This window comes from Ochotona princeps, chromosome 30 (genome assembly GCF_030435755.1).
Source record: "Ochotona princeps isolate mOchPri1 chromosome 30, mOchPri1.hap1, whole genome shotgun sequence".
Classification (NCBI taxonomy): Eukaryota; Metazoa; Chordata; class Mammalia; order Lagomorpha; family Ochotonidae; genus Ochotona; species Ochotona princeps.
The window spans coordinates 4569504-4596102 of NC_080861.1; the positions used below are offsets into that span (position 1 = coordinate 4569504).

Genomic DNA, 26599 nt, shown 5'->3' on the forward strand with positions numbered 1-26599 from the left:
GGTGTTTTTTGTGTCAGTGGCAGTGAGGATGGGAAGCTGAGGGAGGACCCACTCAACAAGGAGCTAGAGTGTTTAGGATCTGAAGGAGGTCAGCTCTGGGGTGTGCCGGGAAAGGAGCAAGCTCGGTCCACTCCCGAGTTTCATCTTAGGAAGTGACGTGAATTGTGATTTCCTGAGCTGAAGGTGAGAAACCCACAGCCCAAGGAGATTTATGGGGGAAAGGTGAATTGAGTTTTTGTATGTCAGTAATTTGAGGTTCTGTTCGTAGCTGCAAGTGACAGTCTAGTGGGCCCTTGGATTTGTAGGCAAGGACAGTGGGGAGCTGGCCGGGCAGAGAACAGACACCTGTTACTGAGCGGGCAGTGCCCTTTAGCAGTCCTCCCCCACCACATTGGCCTTTTAAGCATTCTTTCCCAATCATCCCTCCTGAGAAATGGCAATATGCATGTGGCTTTATGTGGATAAGCCGGTATGTACATTTGTGCTTTACACACTTACAAAGTGAGGGTTTTTCCACCAACCCCAAGAAGCTGTTTTCTCTGCCGTGTGCAGGAGTGTGCTGTAAGCTCTGACTTGAGTACTGGGGCCAGTCTCCACCTGCACCGTTCCTATGGTTACTGTTACTGAAAGTGCGGAACACAAGACAGATGTTTGCCTCAACAGTCTAAACATGCATGTGCTGTTCACACGTTATTGTGATTCATTCCTGAAAATAATTTGCATTACGATGAAAAAAGATTTAGTATAGTTAACACATTAGTTTTTATTTTTTAAAGACAGTTATTAAAGCTTATTCTCACGAGGGCTTTTAACTGGTGGGTAAGATTACAATTCTTAATATATTATTAACATTTCATTTCATTTCTTTCCATGAAAGGCTGTGGCCTACACTTCATCTTGATCCTTTAAATTCAAAAGATGCAAAATCTATTATAATTGCAGAGTGCCACTCTGTAGACATTCAGTTGGATAAAGAGCAGGTAAGGTTGTTTGAATTCTTTCATTCTCTTTCAGCTTCCTATAAAATATCTTATATGACACTTACAGTTCAACCAGGAGTCCTGCCGTGTGCAGTTAGAGCTTGGAGAACTGTGCCCTTTGTAAACTTATACCACCTGCAGAAGCAGCAATAAGCGCTTTGGGGCATAGAGGTCACGGTGTGGCATCTGGCAGGTGTGTTCAGACCTCACAGTGTGTCCCTTCAGCAGGCAGGCTGCCACAGCTGTGGACCTGCTGCCCCCACAGGGACAGCACCAATAGGTCAGCGGGCATCTGGAATGTTGGTGGCTTGGCAGTGATTCCACAGTGGGTCTCACATGTTTGTGTTTTTTCGTTTTGGGTGAACTGGTGCAGGAGAAGAAGCTAGAACGACACTGTCGCTCGGCTGCAACCTGCAATGCCCTTTATGTCACGCTTTTCGGCAAAATGGTTGCGCGGTAAGTACCGCATGCTTTGTGTTTGCTGCACGACACTTCCTCAGTGCGTGACACCGAGAACGGATCATTCTAACAGCCTGCTGGGCCCCTCGGAATCTGTCCTAACAGGAATACTAACATCCTGTGAGATTGGATGATCAGAACTTGATAGATTTGTTTCATTTTCATCACCTGCTCCCTGAAGGGGTTGCCAAAGGACCCCTTGACCCTCACATGGGGCACCCAGGAGCTGAGACACTGATCCCTAAGAGGTTCATTCAGATGTCTGAATGCTGGTAGGTAGGTAGGTAGGTACGTAGGGCCTCTGGTCTCTTCCACAAGTCCTAATGATCTTTCCCTCATAAGACAGTTGTTATGTGTTAGCTCTCCACTGGTAACCTGCGTTAGAATAACTTAGTAAAAAGCATTTGGAATGTCTTACTCTGTTTATACCTTCAGTGTAACTGCGTGATCTGCTCTAAGCCGTAGGTGCAAAGGAGGAGTGCTGTTTCAGTATTCGTCTCAACAGTATTTCTCGTACAACTCTGACTTCCAGACTCAATCTAATGCTCTTGTCTCTTAATTGCACATTCTCATCTTGAGCACCAAATTTGAAAGTAAAAAAATTCTTAAAAAAAATTGCTTTTCTTGCCAAGTCAGATATACAGAGAGGAGGAGAGACAAAGAGGAAGATCTTTCATCCAGTGATCCGCTCCTCAAGTGGCCACAATAGCTGGAGCTTCAGCTGATCTGAAGCCAAGAGCCAGGAGCCTCTTCTGGGTCTCCCACGTGGGTGCAGGGTCCCAAGGCTTTGGGCCGTCCTCCACTGCTTTATCCCAGGCCACAAGCAGGGAGCTGGATGGGAAGCAGGGCTGCCAGGATTAGAACCAGTACCCATATGGGATCCCGACGCATACAAGGTGAGGACTTTAGCTGCTAGGCTACCACTCTGGGCTCAAAATCTTTTAAAACTAATTTGTCCCTGGTGTTTCCACGGTTAAAGATGTGGTGACGTGCCCGGCCTCTGCGTGAGGCAGCTTGTGTGGTTCAAGAGGGTGTTGTTTTCTACTCTGTGACATTTAGTCCAAGTCTTCTATGGGGGACTGTAGACCATTATTTTGCTTCTTTTTTTACACATCTTTGTAGTTAAAGAAAAAAAAGAAAAACTGCTGGCAAATATTTTATGATACCTTAAAAAGAGCCCTATTCCGTGTCCCAGTGCCGGCACTGCACAGCTTTAGTTTGCATGGCTAACTAAGCGGGCTTCTTTCTCCTGCCTCGGGGCTGTCGGCTTGCTCCTGGAGGAAGAGAGCCGTGGCTTAGACATTTCTCTCTTGTGGAATGTGTGATCCGTGCTGACACTCAGGATGTGTGTTCGCTGAACTGGATTAAATCGTATGCTAAAGCAGACACAGTGGCTCGAGCATCGTCCTGTATCACGTTTTATTGAATTCGTATGATCAGCTGCAGAACCTAAGTGGATGGGATATTGTTTGTACTCACCTGAAAGTTGTCACCAGTGCTGGCCGTTTATAAGAAACTGCATCTCTCTCGATCCCAGCAGTGCTGGGAAGGCAGGCCACTTAGACGCGACCCTGCATCAGTGTCTCCAGTGCCAAGACACCGCGTCACTGTACAGACTTGTTCTGCGCTCTGTCCGCGAGTCGGTGGCCACCGACGGAGGCCGGGAGCTGATGACGCAGGTAGCGTAATCAGCAGGTGAAGATTACGGTGCCCGCTCGCATCTGTGTGTGAACTGAACTGACAGTTCTCTCAGTCTGTGCTTCGCCACGTTCAGTCTGCATTTTCATGATGACCAAGGAGCTTTATCAGCTTTCCTGCATATTGGCTGTCCTTGTTTCCTCCTGTATGGATTGCAGGTTCTGCTCCTTCACCCACTAAAAAGCATTTATTCATTTTAATTTTCATTGAGAAGCAGAGAGGTCTTCTGTCTGTTGGCTTACTCCCCAAATGCCAACCCATGTGGCCAGGAGCCGGGAGCTCAGTCCAGGCGTCCCGGGAAGGTGACCGAGACCTGCCTACCTCACACCACCTGCTTCCCGCCAGGACTTGCACTAGGCACTCCTGTACCCGTAGGTGTACAGGTGGCAGGTGGCCCCAGGGGCAACTAAACCGCTGCGCCACTCACTCGTCTTCGCAGCCTGTTTTAATTGGATTGTCCTTGCTTAGTGGGCTCTAGTGATTAGATGTGCATATTGAATATAAATACTTGTTGCAGGGTTTGCAAATACAAATGTCTTTTCCTTTTTAAGTTCATGGTGTCATGCATTCAGAATTTTACATTAGTAAAATCATAATTATCCATTTAATGTCTTCAAAATTATATAAATATTTCTATGTGTTTATGTGAATTTCCTTCAAAAAATTTTAGACTTTGGATTAATTTTTGCTCATTGTATAAGGAAGCATTCTGCTATTTTGAGTCTTTTGTCCTGCGGCTGACGGCTCTTGCTGCCGAATGGGGCATCTTTGGTGCCGCTTTGCAGCACTGTCTGATGAACAGCAGGCTCCTCTCTCGCTTGTTCTTTGCTGATGCCTCACTGTCCTGGTTGTTACAACTTGAAGCTGTGACAGCTGGTTTGAAAAGGCCCCTTGATTGTTTTTTACAGCTGTTCTGGTTCATTTTCCAAAACGGTTTTAGAACGGGCTCCACAAGTACCTTGAAGGCTTTCAGCAGTATTTTCTCTTTTTCTCCATGCAGTTCAAGTGTATCTATGGTTAAAATCGGCTTCTACGTACTTTAAAGCAACACTTTGAGTTGTCATGCATTCAGCTTTGACTTTGAAACTGTTTCCGATCCATTTTTGCTTTTCGCTGGACTCTTGCTGCTTGGATCCCGTTTCCTGCGAATCTGAGCGTGGTGCTGCCCGGGGTGCGTGCTGCTGTCGCCCGTGAACCACAGATCGCACGTATAACTGGCCGCCCTTTCTGAGGGGTCCTGGTGCTGGAAGTTCTAGTCCCATCTGCCCTCCTTGGGGCGGGGAGACGGGGGCCCTTCCACCTGCTGCCTGTGGCGTGAACACCTAGGCCTGGCTGGGTCCTGGGCCTGCTGTCCTTCCCCGGACAGCAGCTCCAGCCTGTAGAGCTCTGACTGGCAGTTTCCTGTTGTCTGCAGCACTTCAGCAACAGCATTTTCTTTGTTTCGTGAGGTCACTGTTTTAGAAACACTGTGTTTTATAGGAGATCCACAAGTGTTTCTAGGACTACTTTTCCCCACTGTCTCCGCAGAATTAGAATTCTGGCAAGGAGCACTAGCAATACATTTTATGGGGCTTAATTTTTTTTTTTAAGATTTATGTATTTTTATTGGAAAGTCAGATATACAGAAAGGAGGAGATTCACTCCCCAAGTGACCACAACGGCTGGAGCTGAGCCAGTCCTAAGCCAGGAGCCAGGTCTCCCATGTGGGTGCAGGGTCCCAAGGCTTTGGGCTGTTCTTGACTGCTTTGCTGGGCCACAAGCAGGGAGCTGGATGGGAAGCGGTGCTGCTGGGATTAGAACTGGCACCCATTTGGGATCCTGGCGCATTGAAGGCGAGAACTTTAACCACTACGCTATCGCGCCAGGCCCCTGGGGCTGAATTTTTTGACATGGTGTATGGTGAGCAAAGTTTTATATATATATTCATTATCCTATTCTTGATTAATACCTTTTGACGTGTGTTTTATTGTAAGAAATTGTTTCTTGGTGTGTTTAACTACAAGTATGTTTGGAGTAGATTGAGTTGTGAGTTCCAGGTGGCTTACGGCGGCTGTGCTGCGCTTCTCCCCAGATTCTCTGCCTCGTCGGCGTCAGTCACGATGGTGTGAGCGAGTCGGAACTCCTGGAGCTGTACCCGCAGCTCTCCGCGGCTCTGCTCGCCTCCCTCGTTCACAGTCTGCACAAGATGTGCGTGCTGACTTACGGCTGCGGCTTGCTCAGGTTTCAGAACCTCCAGGTAAATGATATTTTAAACATCTTCTAATCAGACTTTGTGCTTAAGAAATATGAACATAGTCATTTGTCTTATATATTATTATAGTTAAGGTGCTTCAGTTAGAAGAAAATGTTGAAACCTGAAACTATGGGGTGTGTGTGTGTGTGTGTGTGTGTGTGGTGACTTCGAACGCTTGGTGTAACGTGTGGCTAAGTTCAGGCTCATTTCCGTAGTCAGTGGCTTCTACCGGATAAGTGAGCTCTCGGGCTGTGCTGTACAACACCCTGCCTCTAGCTGCTTCTGCTTATAGATGTATTAAGAGGCAGGTCTCATGTTGAGTGTTCTCACTATGATATGATAGGTTTTAATGGAAGAACTCGTTTCTTTCTGGAAGAGAATGGTTTCATTTTCTGCCCTTGACCTGCTGATGCCATGACGCACTGAGAGCCTGGCTGTTGAGCACTCAGCCCCTCTCATCACCCTGCTGATGCCATGACGCACCGAGAGCCTGGCTCTTGAGCACTCAGCCCCTCTCACCACCCTGCTCGCTGTAGCTGCTGGGCCAGCTGACCTTTAATAAGTAATTTAGTTTATTACATAAGTATATTCTGAATTCTAAACTACCCTGATGTTTCTGTCATACAGCTAGGAAACTGGAGGAATAACTGCCTTTTTACAGATTCCCTGGCAGTACAGATGCACAGTTGTTGGGGCCGGGTTTATCCCACCGCCTTGAACAGAGGGGTTCCACGCGCGATCATGCAAAAGCAAAGGAAGTTTATTGCTAGCGTGCTGGGGTGCAAGTCTCATCCAGCACAGTGGAGTCTGGACAAGGACCCCAAACGTACATTTCACATAGTTCATGTAGGGCTTTGGCTGCAGTTCCAGGGATGGGCCATTGATTCTACAAACAGGCATTGGCAAGATTGTGATTGGTCAGTTTCTATCACCTGCGACCACTCTGGTGGTCGATCTCTTAACTGTGCCCACCCCAGTGGTCAGCCTCTATCGCCATGACAACCCGATGGCCAGGGACCTTTCAAGTCTGGTCGGCTCTGTTTAGGGTGTGTGGCGGCCCACTTCGGGGAAATGGGTGCCTCACTTCTGGGGACTGAAACTTAGGCCTAGTCTGCCCGAGGCCTGCCCGAGACCTGCCCGAGGCCTGCCATAGCTTTACCTTGGTTCCCTTTGCAGCAAGCAGAGCTCTCATTACAGAAGCCAGGCTTAACAGTCAGCTTAACAATCGATCAATCTGCATCATTCTACCATCATTTCTCCTATGGTCTAATTACCATTACTTATCCAACCCTCTGCCAATTACCATCTCATTAACACCTACACATTTGTTTGAATTATCTTATTACTAGTTACTTATTTAATGCTATCCCTTGACCTTAATCTCTCTAACCACCTAATGTTATCTTTTAACTTACACATTTTTGCCATTAACCTAACTTTTTCTTTATTGCTAGACACTCATTTATTATTGAACTATTTCTTAATACTACTCCCTAATATTATTACTGTCATTCTAGTACTATTTACCTACTGCTTAACACACTGTTCTCTGGACTCCTCTATCACTCAGCACACCTTAGTACTACTTAGCTCTTCCTTTGGTTGCAGTCTGACACAGTGACGTCAGGAACGGTGCTCGTCTTTCTCCCTAGGCTTGGGAGACGGTGAGGCAGGAGTACCTGGAGGGGCCGGCGCTCGTCCCCGCCTACCGGCAGAAGCTGATCCACTACTTCAGCTCGCAGCTCAGGTGATGGCAAGGGCCTGCGGTGACGGCTACCGCGCACGCGCCTGTCTCCTCGCTCTCTGCTTGGCTCACACCCAATGTATGAATGTTCCTTACTGTAAGGAGTAAATCCTCTCCCAGTTCTGTTCATGTCAAAAGAAGGAAAGATGGTTTTGTAAGTCTTATATGCTGAAGATTTGCACTTCAGTGATGCCAAATCATTTTTATTTCGACTCAATAATTTAAAACTGTGCATGTCTTATCAATGTATTTGTGTCCATTGAAGGTTTTTGTTTATTATTCTATTTGTAGAAAAATACCTTTGAAGTGTATTTAGTTAACGGTCCTAAATGTTATGGAATTGATTTTCAAAGTTGAGTCGGTGAAGTTTGGGATGTTGACCTGACTTTGCCGCAGAGCGTCAGAGGTGCACATCCGGTGTGCACAGGGCCCTGCAGCGCCTGTCTGATGGCGCGTGTCACCTTGTCTCCCTGCAGTCAGGACAGGGTCACTTGGAGAAGTGCCGACGAGCTCCCCTGGCTTTTTCAGCAGCAGGGAAACAAGCAGCAGCTACATGATTGCCTGCTCAATCTCTTCGTGTCTCAAAATCTTTATAAGAGGTAAGAAGCTTGTCCTGCGACGTCTTTCCCCAGAGACGTGGGTTTCAGCAGCATTTAGCTTAGCGTGCTGTAGAATGCCCAGAAGGGTTCCGATGCACTTCCTGTGCCGACAGCAGCCAGTGCCAAGGAGTGCGTGCTGTGCGTCATCCTCTGCTTCCGTGTCCCGTGGTGTCCTGGAACAGGGCAAGGTGTGAGAAATCAGACACCTGCTTCAGGGGACGCAGCTAGCCAGCCAGTGTTGGAACCTGGGCACCTGGCAGTTAGTCCACCTGCTGCTGAACTGTCAGTAACTGGAGGGAATTCCGCCATCTTCATTGTGTAGAGCACATTCAAGTTAGGTCTCCATCACATTCTTGTCCTGTCTTGAAACAGAGGCCACTTTGCTGAGTTGCTGAGTTACTGGCAGTTTGTCGGCAAAGACAAAAGCGCGATGGCGACTGAGTACTTTGACTCCTTGAAGCAGTACGAGAAAAGCTGTGATGGCGAGCAGAACATGGTTTGCTTGGCTGATCTCTACGAAACCCTGGGGCTGTTTCTGAAGGACCTAGGCCTGCTCAGTCAGGTGGGTGGACGCCAGCTCGCGCCCAGTCAGGTGGGTGGACGCCAGCTCGCGCCCAGTCAGGTGGGTGGACGCCAGCTCGCGCCCAGTCAACGCTGCTTTCCTTTGTTTTGCATTTCCTGCTTGATTTAATGGGCCTTTCCCCTTCACCCCTCAGGCTGTGGTGCCTCTGCAGAGGTCTCTAGAAATTCGAGAAACAGCTTTAGATCCAGATCATCCAAGAGTAGCCCAGTCCCTCCACCAACTAGCAAGTGTGTACGTGCAGTGGAAGAAGTTTGACAACGCAGAGCAGCTATACAAACAGGCCCTGGAAATCTCAGAAAATGCCTATGGTGCAGACCATCCTCACACCGCTCGTGAACTGGAGGCCCTTGCCACTTTGTACCAGAAACAAAATAAGTAAGATGTAAATGAGGATCCCTCTGGCTTTTGAGGGGGTTAGGGTTTTCAATGGCCATATGTGGTAAGCCTGGCTTTATGGCTGATACTTTGCCTATTCTGTGCATCAACTTCACAAAAAGTACTTCTTGGTTGCAGTCTTAGTAGGGCGGAAAAAAAAATCAGGATTGCAAGATTCCTTTCTAAAGACGCCTGCAGGTACAGTGTGGACCTTGGAGTCTGCAGGTCTGGCTTGCTCACTCACTAGCTGTTGCATCTCGTGCCTCTCCAGCACAGGTTCCAGACACCTTCGTCCCAAGGCTGTTTTGGGGACAAGGTTCTCTGGGAACAGAGCCACATGGGTTTCCATTTCGATGGCTGGTGCGGCCTACCTGCTTCTGTGATGCACCCCTGGAAGCCTGCGATGCTGTGCGGTCGCCCCCGGGAGCGCTGGGCTGGCCATGGCTGTGCGGCCGCCCCCGGGAGCGCTGGGCTGGCCATGGCTGTGCGGCCGCCCCCGGGAGCGCTGGGCTGGCCATGGCTGTGCGGCCGCCCCCGGGAGCGCTGGGCTGGCCATGGCTGTGCGGCCGCCCCCGGGAGCGCTGGGCTGGCCATGGCTGTGCGGCCGCCCCCGGGAGCGCTGGGCTGGCCATGGCTGTGCGGCCGCCCCCGGGAGCGCTGGGCTGGCCATGGCTGTGCGGTCGCCCCCGGGAGCGCTGGGCCAGCCACGGCTGTGAGCGCCTGCCACTGCCAGTGCTCACCCATACCATCTCTTCCTTTGTGAGAAAGTATTTCTTTGGCTCCTTGGCTGCTGGTGATACATGTTAGAGCATTCCTCTTAATTTCTTGTTTTGCACCAGTTTTGTATGAATTTCACGTTTGTATTTAACCAAAAATATGCAGAAAAATGCTATAAAAAATAAGCTAAAATTGTGGATTCCCGTTTAGGTAGGTAGCCCTATGGAGACTGAGTAGCTGATATTTAATTCTTTGTAAGTGATTTTTTTTCCAGATTTTTGGTGAAGGTTTTGATTCGTTTTTTAATTATATGTGACTGCCACTTGCAGGCTAATGCTGTACTAACAGCCAGAAAGGGTTTACGCTGTGTAAGTATTACTTTTACAACATTGTTTGACTTACTGTATCTTGCTTTTTTATATAAGGTATGAACAAGCTGAACATTTTAGGAAAAAGTCCTTTAAAATCCGGCAGAAAGCTACAAGGAGAAAAGGCAACTTGGTAATGAGCTTCCTCTCTGGTTTGGCTTATTTTTAAGATGTATTTACTCAAAAGGCCGAGTGCAAGAGATGCATAGATCTTCCAGCCCCTGCTTCATGCCAGATGGCACAAATGGCACCTGCTGTGGGATGCTGGCGTCACAGGTGGTGGCTTAACCCACAGCCCCTCAGCGTCAGCTCCTGCCCAGGCTCCGAGCAGGGGAGAAAGAGCACGTGTGAGCATGCTGTCTAACCCTCCTGGGCTGGGAGCTGCAGATTGAGTGACTTCCAGGAAAGCTCTGTTTCACGGGGTGTTATCAATAATACCTCTGTGAATAGTATTACAAGAAGTTCAACTTGTCCTAATCCACTTTGAAGCATTGTGGAGACACACTTTGCTGAACTGTCTCAGAATGAAATAGTTTTTAACAAACTGTAGAAAGTCTTGCTATTTAGCAGTATATGTATTAATAAAAATTCAATGTGACTCTTAATTGTCATCTACAATTAAAGGAGAAAGGATTTTTTTATAAATTTATTTTTATTGGAAAGGCAGATCAAATTTACTGAGAGAAGGCGAGACAGAGAGATCTTCAGTTCGCTGGCTCACTCCCCATGTGGCTGCAAAGGCCAGAGCTGAGCTGATCTGAAGCCAGGAGTTTCCTCAGGGTCTCCCATGTAGATGCAAGGTCCCAAGACTTTGGGCTATCCTCTACTACTTTCCCAGGCCACAAGCAGGGAGCTGGATGGGAAATGGAGCAGCTGGGACATGAACTGATGCCCAAGGGGGATCCTGGCACATGCAAGGCAAAAAATTAGCCGCTGAGTCATTGCACCAGGCCAAGAAGAAAGGAGTTTTGGGAACTGCAGTGTAATGTTTCAGGGTCAAGGATGGCCCTGCTCAGAGATGATGTTCCCTTTTGTGTTTGCTGCAGTATGGATTCGCCCTTCTGCGCAGGCGGGCCCTGCAGTTGGAAGAGCTCACGCTGGGGAAGGACACCCCTGACAATGCTCGGACCCTCAACGAGCTGGGTGTTCTGTATTATCTTCAGAATAACCTCGAGTGAGTATGTGCTGGCACAGTGAGACTAGTGTCTACTGACCCATACTGGTCTGTTTCCATCAAGGCCCAAAGCAGAAAAAGTTGTAAAAGAAAAAAAAAAAGAAAACCAGGGAGGGGGTAAATTTCATGCATGATGGATCATAGAATTTTTTAAGTTTCCTTTACATTGTTTCTGAATTAAAGTTATTTTGTAACCTCCCCACTATGGTTTCTGCTTGTGAAGAGTGACTAGGTATTGCACCTAAGACGACAGCTGGGGTTAGTGGAAATTAAAGAGAACAGTGCAGATGGTTGCCAGTCTTACCATTTTACTAGGACATTTAAGATCCAAATTGTAAAAAGTATTTATCTAGATCATTCAAAATGAAGATCAATATATTGACCTGTGGTGCCAGAGGCTGCCAAGTCCAAGGCCACAGAGCCAGCGTCTGGCAGAGCTATTCCTGCTTTGTCATCCCATGGGGGCAGAGCAGGGCAGAGCAGCTGCACCTGTGGCCTCCAGCACTTTCCTAATCAGCATGTCACAAAAGTACAACATTTGAAACGTCAGGTGTCAGAAAAAATGACATATGCTTACCTCACAAATATGCTTTTACTGAAAATCAATTAGTACTAACTCTAAAGGGAAAATAATAGAGACCAAGCTATTTGCTTACGTTTAATAATGTTTAACATTTAAAAAGCTTGTTTTGGAAAACAGGAATTCATCTCTTAGGAGAAGTGAAGGGAAGCTGTTGTCCTGTGTTCCCTCTGCAAGTAGCAGGAAGGCCTGGGCAGGGGACAGGGGAGGGGATTGCAAGCCTGAATTCTTCATCTTAACCATTTTCTACCTAGCTAAACCTTGGACTGTAACCTCCAGGGAAGAGTTGATTAAACTGTTCTGGGGTTTTGTTCTAAGAACAGCTGAGCAGTTTCTGAAGCGGTCCTTAGAGATGCGGGAGCGAGTTCTGGGGCCCGAGCACCCCGACTGTGCCCAGTCCCTGAACAACCTGGCGGCCCTGTGCAGTGAAAAGCAGCAGTACGAGAAGGCGGAGGAGCTGTACGAGAGGGCGCTGGACATCCGCAGGCGGGCCCTGGCACCCGACCACCCTTCCCTGGCCTACACCGTCAAGCACCTCGCCGTCCTGTATAAGAGAATGGTAGGTGAGCCGCGCTCACGCGGGGCTGTAATAAGTCTGCCGAGCCACACTCACTGCCCACAAACTGTCCCCCAACACAGATCCTTTTATATGCAACTTGTAATGGCGCAATTTTTAACAAATAGCTGAGTAGAACATTTAAAATCATTACTTCAAGTTTAAGGAGGTTACTGGTTTGGTTGTGTTAAGAATACATTGCAATTACAAATGCATGTATCAGCATTGATATCCAAGCTTTCTGATCATCAAAGAACGTTTGTATATTCAGTGTCACTTCACCTGCATGTTGCAGTAGGTTTTCAGTTCTCTATTGACTTGTCCGTCTGTCCTGGAGAAAATGCTTCTGAGATATTTTTCCTCAGAATGATTTAATATGAAATTTTATTTATTTGAAAAGCTCTTATCAAAACTGATTATCTTAGTATTTCTATTAGATTCCACTTTTGGCTTTTGTTTTGTTTTTTTCAGGGAAAACTTGACAAAGCTGTGCCTTTGTATGAATTGGCTGTTGAAATTCGACAGAAATCCTTTGGGCCAAAGCACCCTAGTGTAGCCACCGCCTTGGTGAATTTAGCAGTCCTCCACAGCCAGATGGTATGTACCCACAGCTTAACCCTGTAAATGAGGGATTTTAAAGTATAAAATATAAACATGAGTTAGATGTGGCACAGTGCAAGTACATCAGGTTTGAGACGATTGTCTGCTAATGCCTCCTTTAATATCTGAGCTATTACTGAGGTTAAGAGTTGTGAAACGGCCCTGCCCCTTTGTGGGTGTGCAACATGACTCAGCGTTTAGTCCAGAAGATGGGCTTAATCGTTTGAAATTCCAGACTCCTCCATCTCGCTTCTAATGAAATGAGAAATGTGTAGTACCTATTGAGCTTAAATAGATAGATTTGTGCTTATTTTATTTGGTTAAGGCCAAATATTACCAAGCAAGACCCAAAACTCAGCTGTCTGGCTTTGTATTATGTTACTTCTCATCTTGATTATTCATAAATTAATCTGTTTATTCATGTTTGTTTTCATCTTTAGGAGGCTACTAACATTCTAAATGTGCTTGCCAGTGTAGGTCTGTCAGCTTAGTACAGAATATTCTAATAGTTTTAGACACTGTGTAAGTGAATATTTCCTTTTCTTAAGAAAAGACACGGCGAAGCTTTGCCATTATATGAAAGAGCGTTGAAGATCTACGAAGACAGCTTGGGTCGGATGCATCCTCGAGTCGGAGAAACACTGAAGAACTTGGCTGTGCTGAGGTAGGGATTCCTGCCCTTGTCCGTTGCAGCCTGATGCATTGAAAAGGACCTTTGGCTCATGTCACAAAGTCCTCCGTGCTGGGCCCGCGGCTCCTGGAGGGAAGGGGGTGGTTGGTTTGCTTGCTGCTGTTCTGGCCGGCTGACTCCGGGGTGGGCTGGGAGCGTGAGAGGTGGACTGCGTGGCGAGCGGCTGCAGCGGGGCCTGGCCCAGCATGGGGAAGGGGGCGTTGGATTTGTCATTCGCCACCATCGTGGTGTGTGACACTGCAGTGTGACGCTGTCCCTGTGAGCGCACGGGGAGCGGGGACAGCGAGCAGTAGTCTGCACTCTGTTGTTAGCGGTCATGGTGTCATCCAAGTTGTTCCCCTTCCTAAGCTATGAAGAAGGGGACTTTGAGAAAGCTGCTGAGCTGTACAAACGGGCCATGGAGATCAAGGAAGCAGAGCCGTCGCTGCTGGCTGGGAAAGCTCCTTCGCGACACTCGGGGGACACGCTCAGCGTCAGAACGGCCCATTCCGCTCAGGGCTTCCTGGGGCAGGGTCGGCGCTAGCAGCAGGCACGGCGGCCATGTGCCAGCGTCCCCGAGGAGGAAAACACTTGAAGCGCAATTCGAAACAAAACTGAAGAATATTTATTTTGTACTAAATTGTGTTGGACTCTTGGTTGATTAAGCCGGAGTGGTGTGCCAGTTTGTTGTTTAAAGAAATGAGGTTCCCTGCCGAGAGCCCAGGAGGCACACTGGAGCTGCTGAGGGGTCCCCAGGCTGGGTCGGTCTGGTGGGGGCGCTGCCAGCGCAGTCGGCCGAGGACACGCCATGGCCTCTTCCTGCCCCTGCCCCGTGGCCCTGCAACCTTGCCCAGCAGCGCTCGGCCCAGCTCTCTACCTCGGAGGGTTCGTGTTTAGGAAGCTCTCACCGCCTTGCTGAATGCTGCTTCTGTTCTGCCCGCCTGTCCTTCAGCAGCTCCCCCCGGCTGCCTGTGCCCCACGTGCGGCCTGCCCAGGGCGGTGTGGCGGCCGGCCGACCCGCAGTCAGCAACGCAGCAGCTTGAGCGCTTGCACCTGTAACGTTCCCCTCCTCAAGTGGCCAAAATCCACCTCGCTGACCTCAAACTCAGATTAGTCCTCCACTTTCATATTGAAAAATATAAGTATTACCACATTTTGGATATTGTTTCATTCCATTTGTGTATTTGCACATGAAATCAATTGTAAAATTACAATATGTATTATAAAGGTGAAACACGTAATGACTATGCTATTTAAAATAAAAGTGCATTCCGGGTTCTTTTCCCTACTCCGGTTTATACCAGATTGTTATTCTGCATTGTAACTTAATACGCCGAACATTTTTTAGAAAGAGCTGTATGCCTCTTAATACCCATGGAGTAGTTGCTCCATTTACAGATGACAGACTTTTCTGGGGACTGTGTTTCGCCCGCCGCCTTTGGAGGATGTTTATAGGTTAACTTTCAAGTTCACTGTTGGTCAAGTTAGTGGTCGCCGTTTTCTTGCAAGAAGCCTTGGCCTCCCTGTACCTGTCCAGGTGACAGTCCTGCCGCAGGACTGGGACACAGGGTCACTGGCTCCGGGTCTGCTGCTCTCCAAGGGCATCTCAACGGCCGTTTCCGATCAGCAACTGCCTGCACTAGGCTTTCCAAGTTTTCTTACCATAACGGAAGTGGGGGCATGAGAATAGTATTTTCAGCTGAGTGTAACAAGTCCGTGAAAATTATACACGTCAGCTGATGTTGCTCTAATTTTTATTAGATTAAGGGGAAAATGTCTTTAATTTCAAGGAACTAAACTCAAATAGCAGATACCAGCCCATTATCTATATATTCTTCATCTTGGCCATAAGTTCTTCCAAGCTTTCACCAGAATCTTCCACCGTTACTGCAGGCGCAGAATCTTCCTGCTAACAAGTGAGGGAAATATAGTTGAACAAAATAACCATGTAAAACTTAGTTCTTAGGAATATATGCTCAGTAGGCCTTAATCATACTCAGTTTCTGAGGTAAATTCTCTAATAACTACCTGTTTCTAAGTGTCAGAAGTCCTTTCCTTGCCAGCCGGGACATATAAGCAGGAATTCCAATATTCTTGACACCTCTGCTAAGGTATTCTTTAGATGGTATTGTGGCTAGGCCATCCATATAAAAAGCCCCCGTCACTTAATTCAAATCAGCTCTCGTGAGGAGAGTGTTTGGCCTGGTGGTCAGCCTGCCTGCGTGGCGTGCCTGGTTCAGTCCCGGCCCCAGTTCCCGCGGGAGGCAGGTGAGGGCTGAAGTGACTGGGTTTCTCCCCCTCATGTGAGACATGGATCGGGTTCCTGCTGAGCTTCCGGCCCAAGCGAGGGGCGTTTCAAGTATTTGAGTAAAACGTGAGATGGGAGCTAGCTCTGCCTATCAGCACTCGCACGTGACCCACTGCTGAGTAAACAAAACATCTCGCCCCACTTTGTCAGCACAACCTCCATCTTCACACTGAACACCCTTCCCTTCCTCACGGCTCAGCGCCCACTGTGTAACAGCTCAGACAGGAAGATGCTGCGCTGGCATTACAACTAGGATGAAGGTGGAAGAAGGCGATTGTCTTGTGACAGCCGCTTCTCGGGAAGCAGCTCCTGGAAGTACCTTTTCGGGAACCGTGTATGCCACCGTAATTCCTTCCGGGAGGTCAGGAACGGGGCCTGAAGAAGCCCTCAGCTCTTCTTCGGAAACCTCCGCTACCAGCTCGATCCCTGCAGAGGCCAAGTTGGTCCTGCTGTAATTACGGACCCACTTTGAGGAATTCACTAAGCAGTAAGGACTCAAACGTGCACCCTCCTCTCCTAGCACAGAGATACTGAGTTTACAGAAGAATTCCTACCCCATTCATTATCTTCATGGATGATCTCTTCCTCTTCTTGAGCCACTTCCTGTCTGGGTAATGCTGCTTCCTTTCTCTGTAGAAACCAAACAGCCGCTTAGCAATTTGCTCCTCCTCGGTTATCGGAAGCATTCCTCAAGGATGCAGATATGTTTTTCATCTTACCAAAAGCCAGAAAGGACTTTGATTTTCAAGTGTGATGAATGAGTTAAAGCCATTGAAATCTAGATCGTGTATTTTGTACTGCAGAGCTGTTCCTGATCTCTGGAATTCCTGTCCAGTGAGGCTGACCCCGTCACACCCTGACAGAACGAGCCACAGCCCTACCTTGTATTCCTCCTGCTGCTTCCGGCAGTGTCTGTCATCGCACTGGGGGTTTGGCTTCATGGACATGGTCGGGAAGAAGTCCTGCATGGCATTGTAGCCCAGGTAGAAGCTAACTTTACCGAAATTTAACAGGAACCTTGAGAAACAAGGTAGAAGGCAGTCCGTAAAACCGTGCAAATAGAAGTCATGAAATCGTTCAACAATGAGATGGGATAGGTAATGATTTGAAGAAGCCTGCATGTTCTTTAATACAAGGAAAGATAGTAGCAGGCAATTCACAGAGAAACACTAGTGCTCATTCCTTTTACAAATAAATGTAAACTAAGGGGAAACTCCAATCTTTTTTGCTTGTAAGACTGAAAAACAATCAGGTGACAGCCAACGTCATCGGGGATGAGTGAACCAGGCGCTCCTACACGCCAGGCAAATTCTCAGTGCTTCTGGAGGACAGATTTAATAACATCGAAATAAACACTGCATAAACTCAAACTCCACTAACAAAAACTCATCCCACACAGTGACCCGGGGTACTGGGCCACATCGGAGACGCTCTGGGCAGCAGCCGACAGTGTTGTTTAGCCAGAGCCTAGAGGTTTGCCGAGGCTAGTCGCTCTACAGCCCTGGCCTATCTGTGAGACCACTTCGGGAAGCTTCTGAGACCAGCTGTGCCGGCAGCTGCCGTTGCACTGCCTCTGGGTGCCTCCTGACATTTTGCAGTTCGTGCTTGTTATAAACTGAAACCTTAGAGTATATAACTGAGCTTCCAGAAGTTGTAAAGTGAGAAGAAAACCTGGCCTGAGTAAGGGAACACCTATGGCACCTCCGCATCTAATGAGGAGTGGTTAGTTTGACAACAGTTTCATATAAATTCTACCAGCAAAGAACACTGTCCCCCTTCTTTCCAGCTATGATTAAACTGAAACTGCTGCATAGTCACTTTTGGGTAGCAGAGGAGTTCACCCTGGTTAACGTTTAATCACACTAAATTACAGTTGAATCCAAATGGTGGGAAGAGGTGTCTTCATGCCTGGGTCTCCACTGGAACCAGCCCTGCAGCGGTGTGCACCACTGGACGAACACCGCAGTGACACTTGTAAACACAGCAGTAGCACCATGCTGTATAACAAGAGCTTTCACGTGCAGAGCAGCTGGTATTTCACAGGTAAATTCACATGTGTATTAATATGAAAACATTCAAATTAACTATGTGTGTAAATTAAAGTACACACACTCAAAAGTGCTTCGAGAGGTTCATGACACTGAAATGAAGAGCTCAACTTAGAGGCAGGCATGTGGCCCAGCGGTGAAGGTGCCACTTAGAAGCCTGCCCTGTCGCAGTGTCTGGCCTCCAGTCTAGCGCCACTCCAGCTTCCTGCTGACATGCACCCTCGCCGGCACCTGGGATGGACCAAGTGGCTGCTGTCTTGCAAGGGAGACAGCTGAATTCCCAGCTCCGGGCTCTGGCCTGGCCTGGCTCTGCTCTGGCCTTCCTCCGGGCTCCGGGCTCTGGCTGGGCTCTCGCCTGGCTCCGGGCTCCGGGCTCTGGCCATTGTAGGCATTTGGGGAAATGAAGCAGAAGATGGGAGCTTTCTGTCTACATCTTCCTGTCTCTCTACCTTTCAAATAATTTTTTTTTTAATCTTAAACTTTTAAAGATAACTTAATACAAGAATATTTTGATTTCACATCTTCCAGGAATTTTCTAAAAATGTCTTTGTATATAAAAGCATACAATATAAAAGAAAAATATATACATACATAACAACATATATAAAAGATATATAAAATATTTTTAAAACTAAATTTTAAAAAAGTAATGTCAATTTTTTGAAGTATTTCATAAAGACACTTTTTAAAAGCATCTAAGACTGTTTAGAAAAAATTCGCCCTCACTCACTTTAACACATTTTGTACCAGGATCCCAGCCACTACGCCCATGGTGGTGGGGAGACTGGCCGCGCAGACACCTTCTCGTTTCAGAGTCTTCTCGTCGATGTTGGCCGCCACTACGAGAGGTGGGGCACACTGCGTGCAAAAAAGCAAATTGCACAGGGAAGAAGCATGAGAGGTTCCAAACCGTGTTCCGTCACACTCAAGTTTGCTTTTCCCTTGAACTGTAACACATGTCCAATGTTCCTGGAACTCCAGGACCTACGAGGAAAGTTACCCCCAGTGCCGCATACCGCAAAGCAAGCCGACTCTCCCGGAATGATGAGCTGTATGTGCCCCGAAACGGCGTTCTCACTGACCCCGGACTCCATCCACGTTTGTCCAAGTTCATTGCAAGCCTTAGAAATAAAAAGGGCAAAATGGTTTACTCTAAAATCTTTTAATAAAGAAGGCTTTAATAAGGATCACCAAGGTCAATTTCTGAAATAAAATAGGAAAGCTGCAACCAGGATATTTCTTGCCGATGACACTATTCAAAGAATAATTAGGCCTGGTGTTGTGGCGCAGTAGTTTCGGCCACCGCCTGCAGCACTGCCTTCCCAGGAGCCCCACTTCTCATCCAGCTCAGCTGCTGCACCTGGGAGAGCTGTGGAGCACGGCCCCAGCCCTGGGCCCTGCCGCCCATGTGGCAGGCCAGGACGAAGTTCCAGCTCTGACTTTGGCCTGGCCATTGCAGCCATCTGGGGAGTGAACCAGTGACAGAGGCTTGCCCCTCCTCCTCCTCCGTAACCGCCTTCCAAATAAATCTTAAAGAGAGTAAATCGACATTACTCAAAACTCACTTTATTATTAAACCGAGCTACACTTTGTTGGATTTCTTATCAAATGAAATTTTCGTGTATGTGCTGCCAAAGCAAGCATTATCAAATGAAAAATTCATCTAAAAATTTTTTTCAGCAACAAAAATATGCCAAGAAAGTTTAAATAACTCATAAGAAAAAAAAACTATTTTTTTGAAATAATTTTTAGGCAATTTATATATTTTAGATCTTTAGAATATAAAGCATCAAAAGTTAAAACCAATGCTGACCCACAACATGTGGTAGAAAAATATTAATTTACTTGAAAAATAGACTATTTCCTGTGGTCTGGCTTCCTTTGTGGGTGTTAAGAGGAGGTTCTCTCACAGGTTGCAGCACAGGCTGTAGGCCACATCTGTTAGAATTTTCTTTTTCAAAAAGATGCACTTAGAGAGTTTGAAAGAGTTGCAAAGAACAGGGAGAGACAGATCTTCCACCTGCTGGTTCACTGCCGGCCAGCTATGATGGCCAAGGCTGGGCCCGTGCAGTAGCCAAGAGCCAGGAGTCTCCAGTCTCCTGTGTGGGCAGCAAGGGCCCGGGACTTTGGCCATCTTGTGCTTTTCCCAGGCTTTGGTGGGGAGCAACGGGACAGACCAGTGTCCCTCTGGGGTGCTAGTGTCACAGGCTGTGGCTTTACCTGCTATGCCACAACACTGGCCCCCTAGAATAAATTTTAAATGCAGACAAAGAGAACATTAAAAAAAATACATAAAAATGTAAATTCAGTGACTGGCACTGTCACAGAGCAGGCAAAGCTACCACCTACAATGTCTGCAATCCAAGTGGGTGCTGCACTTGGGACCCAGCTCCTTGCGGAGGTGCCTGGGAGAGCCGCTGAGGACGGCTCAGGTGCTGGGCCCTGCCCCCGCATGGGAGACCCGGCAGAAGCGTCAAGCTTTGATCTGGCCCAGCCGGACTGCTGTGAACATTCCGACAGTGAACCAGTGGATGGAAGACAGCGCGTCCTCTGGTTCTCTCCCTCTTTCTCTGTAGCTGTGCTTTTAAAATAAATAAATCTCTTTAAAAAGAAAAGTTGAAATTCAGAACTATTTTTAGGATGGAGATCCTACACCAACAGGAACACAATGGGTAAATGCATGAGTACAACATCTTACACAACAGGAATACTTACTGTATTTATTGCCATTCGAGCTTCAAAATTGTCCACACAGCTAAGAACTAGATCAACTGGTTTTCCTTCTTCTAACCCACCATTACTGGTCAAAGAAAGTAAAAATGTTTTGAAAAAAGTAAACACATAAGACATGCTAATTAGTCTATCTGTTTAGTCACATTCTTTCACTAAATGTTTTACTTATAATAGTATTAACACTTAAAGACCTTATGGGGAATGTGAGTGTCTATTATGAATGTAATATCAACGCTACTTGGCAGTGCCTTGACCAGCAGTACAGGGTGAGGGAAGTGCAGCTGGCTCAGAGGTAGTCTAGAACACACAACTTGAACTTGAGGCTTCCTTGTTACATTCCTGCTGTTTTCAGGGGTTTCTTCCCTGCACTAACTATGCTTTTGTGCTGGTGGCGTGGCAGAGAGGGGCAGACAGAGGTCCCATCCGCGGGTTCACCCTCCAGAGGCCCACGGTGACCAGGGGCCCAAAGCCAGCAGCGGAGAACCCAATCCGGGGCTCGCTCGGGGCTGGCCGGGACCCAGTGGCTGGAGCACCACCCCTCCCAGGGCTGCACCGGCAGGCAGGCGGGCAGAGCGCAGCAGGCAGGCGGCAACCAAACCCAAGCACTGTGATGTGACATGTAGGTGTCCTGAACAGCATCTAAACCACTCGGCCAACTGCCCGCCCTGGATGATAACACCTTGTACTCAGATTCAAATACATATAAATTATACGAAGAATAGTAGTAAAAAAAAACAATTTAACCTAGCAATTCACTGAATTAACAGTTTTCAAATAACAGATTTTATAGTAATACTTGTTTACCTGACCTGGATATTGTACAAAATAGCTATAAACAAAAACTTTTACCTTATTCTATCCATGAAATGGTGGAAGTTGTCCACTGTGGTTATGTTGTAGTTGTGTACTTCAAACAGAACATCAGGATTAATGTTCCTAAGAGGGAAAAGGGGAATGATTAAAGTCAGCTAGTAACCAAATAAGTAAAAGCAGAAAGAAAGAAGGGTTAAAGAGCTAGAGAACACTGAATATACACTAAAAAAGTGAAATTCAAGTTGCTCAAGGGAAACCCAAAGTCTTTTCCTGCCTGCCTTCTCTCTCCTTCAGGACTAGGGTCCAAAATGAGCAGAATCCCATAAGACTCTTTTTAAAAGTTCCCACTTCTGCAGAACCAGTCCCCCATATGGGCAGCAGCTCAGGTCCCAGCTGCTCCACTTCTGACCAGCCCCTTGCTAGCGCATCAGGAAAGCAATGGATGATGTCCAAAGTCCTTGGGCATTTTAACAGCATTGACACTTAAAGACCCTATGGAGAATGTGAGTGGCTATCATGAATGTAACATCAGTGCTACTTGGCCGTACCTTGATTGGAACCTTGAACATTATATTACATGTTCCTCACACATGTGTGAGCTGTGGACACAGCTGCAGGAGGCTCCTGGCTTCAGCCTGGCCCAGCCCTTGAGAGAGAACCAGCAGATGAAGGCCTCAACTCCTATCTAATTCCTTCAAATAAATAAATAATTTTTAAGAGTAATAATAAAAACATTTGTCAATGTAAGTATAAGCACAAGAATCCTCTGTATAAGTGGTATCCCAATTTTTATAGAAGAAAATGTAGGCCACTTTTGTATTAGGTGAGTTCATGTATCAGATCCACAGAATACGGAGCTGGTGAAGATGGACTGTGTTATTCTGCTTACCTCAAAGTATGTTCTGCTGCTTGGACTTTACTTAATCCTGCTTGATGAGGCTGGAAGAAAAGTCTGTTCATGTTGGCCAGTTCCACCTTGTCGTAGTCAAAGAGTAGCAACTACAATGAAAATAGAATGTTATTTCATTGAAAACCAGCAGCAAAGTACAAACACCCGAGTGGACTTCACACACGTGAGGGCTGGCAACTCCAGCACCTCCCAGATGCGTGTGCTGATGGCAGTATTTGCTGACTGCTGCTCTAGGTCTTTGTTAATTAAAGTGCGGCCCGCTCTGGCAGCGTTGGCAGCACCGGGAGTCTGTGGAGCTGCAGGACGTGGCCTGCCTGGGCATCTTGTTAGACACAAATTCAGACTCAGCGCTTCCAGGTGCAGCGCCCAGACGCCACCGGCGCCGCCACTCCAGGCACCGGACGACGACCAGCAACACTCCAAGCGTTCTCATCTCAGGCTCACCCAGGAGCTTGTCAGAGAGGACACCATGGCAGCCAGCAACGAGGGCAGCCTCTGGCAATGCTCAGCAGTGAGGCTGAACGGCACCTTGGGAGGCCCTGGTCACAGCGGGCTCCAACATCCCTTGGGCAGGCCGAGGCACGTGAAGTCATCTGCACACTGCCCTGGCCTGCTTCTTCACACCTCTCAAAAGGTGTTACAACTTTAATAAATGTTTTTGTATTTTGATGTTTTCTTTCTTATGGAGAAAGCTGACTGCCAGGTTTGAAATCCCTTTAAGGATCTGGAGTGAAGCAACATACTGCAAGTTGTGGAGAATGCTGGCTCTATCAAGACGACCAACTGCGGGGTGCGCGGGCAGGGGCAGCTACGGCCACTGTGTCTCCCCTGCCGACCTCGACTTCACAAACCCAAGAGCACTACATCATGTTCTGGTACGAGAAAGCTACTTCCTGCTATCCACAATCCAACTCCAGACTGACCGGCCAAAGAAACACAGCTTACCTTGCCAATGCCACACCGCGTGAGCATCTCCGCGGTCACACTGCCGACTCCACCAACACCTACTACTGCCACTGCAAACGTCCGGATTTTCTGAGAAGCAACACAGTTGTGTACATGTTTGTCTGCTGCTTTTTATCAAACAGATCTCCACATATTTTTTATTACAGGAATCTTTATTAAAAACTTGGAAAGATTCATCATACCTCATAGTCGCTGACGATCCCCATCCGTTTCAATGCCATCAGGCGGCTGAAAATAGAGGACAAAGCATCCTAAAGCCAGCGGTCAGGTGGGTGGCAGTGACGGCCACAGACGGAAGCATCAGAGAATAAACGCCAAGCCTTGACCGTTCCCAGTACTGTCCAGGGACAGGAACCTTCCAGAACTCTTCAGATTGAACACATCACCGGACAGGCTGAAGGTACGGATACGCGCGCACGTGGGGGTAGCCTGGGACACATGGCTTTTTTTTAAGCTCTTTGTTTTTGTTTTAAGATTTGTCTTTATCATTTGAAAGGCAGAGCTACAGAGCGAGAGGGGGGCAGAGGTATCCACTGGCTCATTCCCTAAACGGGCACAACTGCTGGAGCTGTGCCAGGCTGAAGCCAGGAGCCCAGAGCTGCTCGCATGTCTTCCCTGGGCGTCTGAAGTGTCAGGTCTCATACCTACACCCACAGGACATGCTAGATCGCAAACTGTGGCTTAACCTGCTACACCACAATGTCAGTCCCTGTTTGTATGTCCTAAGGTACAGCCAAGATTGGGACTTCCTGACTTACATGTTAAGGTTCAAAGTGAAATTTTGACATTTTCCAAGCTTTGTTAGCTTGTGTAAATATTTAATGTTTAGCATTCAGACCTCAGCAAGCTCATGGCTGGAACACTTGTCGCCTCTGACAACAATGGACAGTGTCTATTTTTTTTTTTTTTAAAGATTTATTCATTTTATTACAGCCAGATATACACAGAGGAGAGACAGAGAGGAAGATCTTCCGTCCGATGATTCACTCCCCAAGTGAGCCGCAACAGGCCGATGCGCGCCGATCCGAAGCCGGGAACCTGGAACCTCTTCCGGGTCTCCCACGCGGGTGCAGTGTCCCAAGGCATTGGGCCGTCCTCGACTGCCTTCCCAGGCCACAAGCAGGGAGCTGGATGGGAAGTGGAGCTGCCGGGATTAGAACCGGCGCCCATATGGGATCCCGGGGCTCTCAAGGCGAGGACTTTAGCCGCTAGGCCACGCCGCCGGGCCCAGTGTCTATTTTTTTTTTTTAAGGGTTATCTATTTTTATTTGAAAGATCAGATTTTACAGAGCAAAGGAGAGACAGAGGGAAAGATCCTCCATCCACTGGCTCACTCCCCAAGTGGCTGCAATGGCTGGAACTGAGCCAATCTGAAGCCAGGAGCCAGGAGCTTCTTCCGGGTCTTCCACATGGGTTCAGGGTCCCAAGGCTTTGGGCCATCCTTGACTGCTTTCCCAGGCCACAAGCAGGGAGCTGGATTGAAGTGAAGCAGTAGGGATACAAACTGGCATCCAAATGGGATGCCAATATTGTAGGCAGCCACATAAGGCTCTGTGCTGATGCTGACCTCTTGGTAAAGCTTTCTGTTAACTTTGAAGTGTGAACGAATAGTTGTGTTTATATAGAGATTTTAAAATGTGTGTATGTGTATATAAAATTTAAAATTTATGAGGCTAATAGAGTAGTAAAACCAAAAGTAACTAACTTTGACTTAGAATAAGTGCTTATTCGAAGTAGACAATGTTGGGTGTGGCATGGTGGCTCAATGGCTAACTCCTCACCTTGCAAGTGCCAGGATCCCATATGCGTGCCAGTTTGTGTCTGTCACAGCTGCTCCACTTCCCATCCAGCTTCCTGTTTGTGGCCTGGGAAAGTAGTCAAGGACGGCCCAAAGCCTTGGGACCCTACATTCGTGCGGAAGACCAGAAGAGGCTCTGGGCTCCTGGCTTTGGATTGGCTTAGCTTCAGCTGCGATGGCCACTCGGAGAGTGGACCCGCAGATGGAGAACCCTTCTGTCCGCCTCTCCTTCTCTCTCTAAATCTGCTTTTCCAATAAAAATAAATAAATACATATTTTAAAAAAAGAACAGCCTCTCCTTACATTATGACAATCCAGTTTTGAGCCACACTACCCAGTGGCTTACAGCTTCCAGATCCACCATCCCAGACAGCTGTCCCTTCTACCATGGGGTAAATAGCCTCGAGCCTCTGGGGCAATTAAGAGGAGGCTTGGGAGACCAATGTTCCAGGCCCGGGTCCCAGCTCTGCTAACGTGTACCTAGGCAGGCAGCCGGGAATGGTCCAAGTCCGCGAGTCCCTGTGTCCCAGGCTGCACACGCAGACCTGGTCTAGCCTGCCTACTGCATGTGGGGAATGAACCAGCAGACGGGAAGGTGGGCTCAGGACTATCAAGGCTGATGCTGCACAAACGCTGCGCTTGCCAGCTGCACAACTCTTAAGGTACTACAGCAGCTGGAGCGCGGGAGGCTCAGCCTGGCTTCAACCGACCCAGCTGCTACCGTACCCCCAGGCAATCCGTCCTTGAAGTCCTCACCCGAACCACCGCACTAAGTCCACCCACTCCACTGACAAGACTTCTCAGGAAAGAAGACAGGAGAGCTGCCCAACGGTCTGGGATGCCCACGAGCACCCCGACATCTGGAAATACTGCTGACCCGGCCCTACGTTAAGAAAACCCTGATGAAACCCCGAGCTGACACCGGGCGGGTTGGCCACCAGATGATGTCATCTTACCCAGGTTCTTATGTCCGTCTCCCGTGGAAGGAGGCAAACGAAACGGGGCCAGGAGCTACGGGGAAAGCAGCCCACGCGCTCCGCAGGCCGGAGGGCAGCCCCCAGGGCTGGGCCAAGCACGTGCCGGTCGAGGACGGGAACCCCGTGCCAAGAGAAGCACCCACCCGGGCCCACGCGGGGACTGGGGCCCTCTGCCCTCCGGCCCGCAGCCCACCTGTAAGGGTTGGAGTCCACCACCTCCGGGCTCATCTTGTCGATGCGGGCGCGGCCACCGCCCTGCACGCCCCGGCTCCTCTCCTGGGCCAGCTCCCGCTCCAGCTCCTGCACCCGCTGCCGCAGCTGCTCCACCGACTCGGCCATGGCTGAGCGCCTCTCGCACCTGCCCACCGCCGGCCGCCGCCCAGCTCGCCCGGGCCTGCGGAAGCGCCCGGCGCCTCACGAGCCGCCACGTCCGCGAGCTTCCGGGGCCAGGCAGCCGCAGGGCCGGGTTGCCAGCGGGCGGCGCCGGGGCTCCGACCGGCCGGGGAAGACGCCGGGACCTGTTATTTCCTGGGCTCGAGGCCCTGTCGGGCTCTTTTCTGAGACGGACTCCGTGAGTCTTCCGCCTGCCGGTGCTCTAAAAGCAACAGTGGCGTGGCCTCAGCACTCTCACTGATGGAGCGCTAGTTTCTTTAACATCAGAGTGTCCGACTCATTTTGAACAGTTTAATTCGAATACACCCGGGGCGCCG

The 26599-nt window shown here is 48.4% G+C and overlaps 2 protein-coding genes across 7 annotated transcripts in view; one reads left to right on the top strand and one right to left on the bottom strand.

Moving 5' to 3' along the window:
• The window catches only part of NPHP3 (nephrocystin 3), a 35984-nt gene extending 22077 nt beyond the window's left edge, over positions 1 to 13907 (top strand). Inside the window, exons 14-27 of one of the 6 annotated variants that reach the window (XM_058657231.1) lie at positions 878 to 980; positions 1354 to 1436; positions 2977 to 3118; positions 5209 to 5373; positions 7023 to 7117; positions 7591 to 7713; positions 8086 to 8275; positions 8430 to 8671; positions 9814 to 9889; positions 10803 to 10930; positions 11829 to 12069; positions 12538 to 12663; positions 13215 to 13330; positions 13706 to 13907. In XM_058657231.1, coding sequence (XP_058513214.1) covers positions 878 to 980; positions 1354 to 1436; positions 2977 to 3118; positions 5209 to 5373; positions 7023 to 7117; positions 7591 to 7713; positions 8086 to 8275; positions 8430 to 8671; positions 9814 to 9889; positions 10803 to 10930; positions 11829 to 12069; positions 12538 to 12663; positions 13215 to 13330; positions 13706 to 13880 — 2005 coding nt within the window. In that variant the 3' untranslated portion in view covers positions 13881 to 13907. Of the gene's footprint in view, positions 1 to 877; positions 981 to 1353; positions 1437 to 2976; positions 3119 to 5208; positions 5374 to 7022; positions 7118 to 7590; positions 7714 to 8085; positions 8276 to 8429; positions 8672 to 9813; positions 9890 to 10802; positions 10931 to 11828; positions 12070 to 12537; positions 12664 to 13214; positions 13331 to 13705 lie in introns of those variants that run through there. The other 5 variants (XM_058657232.1, XM_058657233.1, XM_058657234.1 and 2 more) reach the window with 5 other exon arrangements.
• Positions 13908 to 15073: 1166 nt separating this feature from the next.
• UBA5 (ubiquitin like modifier activating enzyme 5) lies at positions 15074 to 26347 on the bottom strand. Its single transcript, XM_004588319.2, has 12 exons — positions 26083 to 26347; positions 23297 to 23342; positions 23094 to 23183; positions 22128 to 22237; positions 21275 to 21361; positions 20408 to 20492; positions 18709 to 18813; positions 18423 to 18550; positions 16526 to 16661; positions 16199 to 16274; positions 15964 to 16070; positions 15074 to 15245 (listed from the first exon to the last, which is right to left on the bottom strand). The coding sequence occupies exons 1-12, from the start codon at positions 26226 to 26228 to the stop codon at positions 15162 to 15164; spliced, it is 1200 nt and encodes a 399-aa protein (XP_004588376.2). The 5' UTR covers positions 26229 to 26347; the 3' UTR covers positions 15074 to 15161.
• Between the last annotated feature and the right edge of the window lie 252 nt (positions 26348 to 26599).

What these genes read in the sequence shown, in the direction of transcription:
- UBA5 (XM_004588319.2), bottom strand. Translation starts at nt 26,228, where the DNA reads ATGGCCGAGTCGGTGGAGCAGCTGCGGCAGCGGGTGCAGGAGCTGGAG. An exon ending in CATTTCATGGATAGAATAAG is followed by an intron (nt 20,493 to 21,274) that starts GTAAAAGTTTTT and finishes TTCTTTGACCAG; the next exon opens with TAATGGTGGGTTAGAAGAAG. An exon ending in CATACACGGTTCCCGAAAAG is followed by an intron (nt 15,246 to 15,963) that starts GTACTTCCAGGA and finishes CTCACTTGTTAG; the next exon opens with CAGGAAGATTCTGCGCCTGC.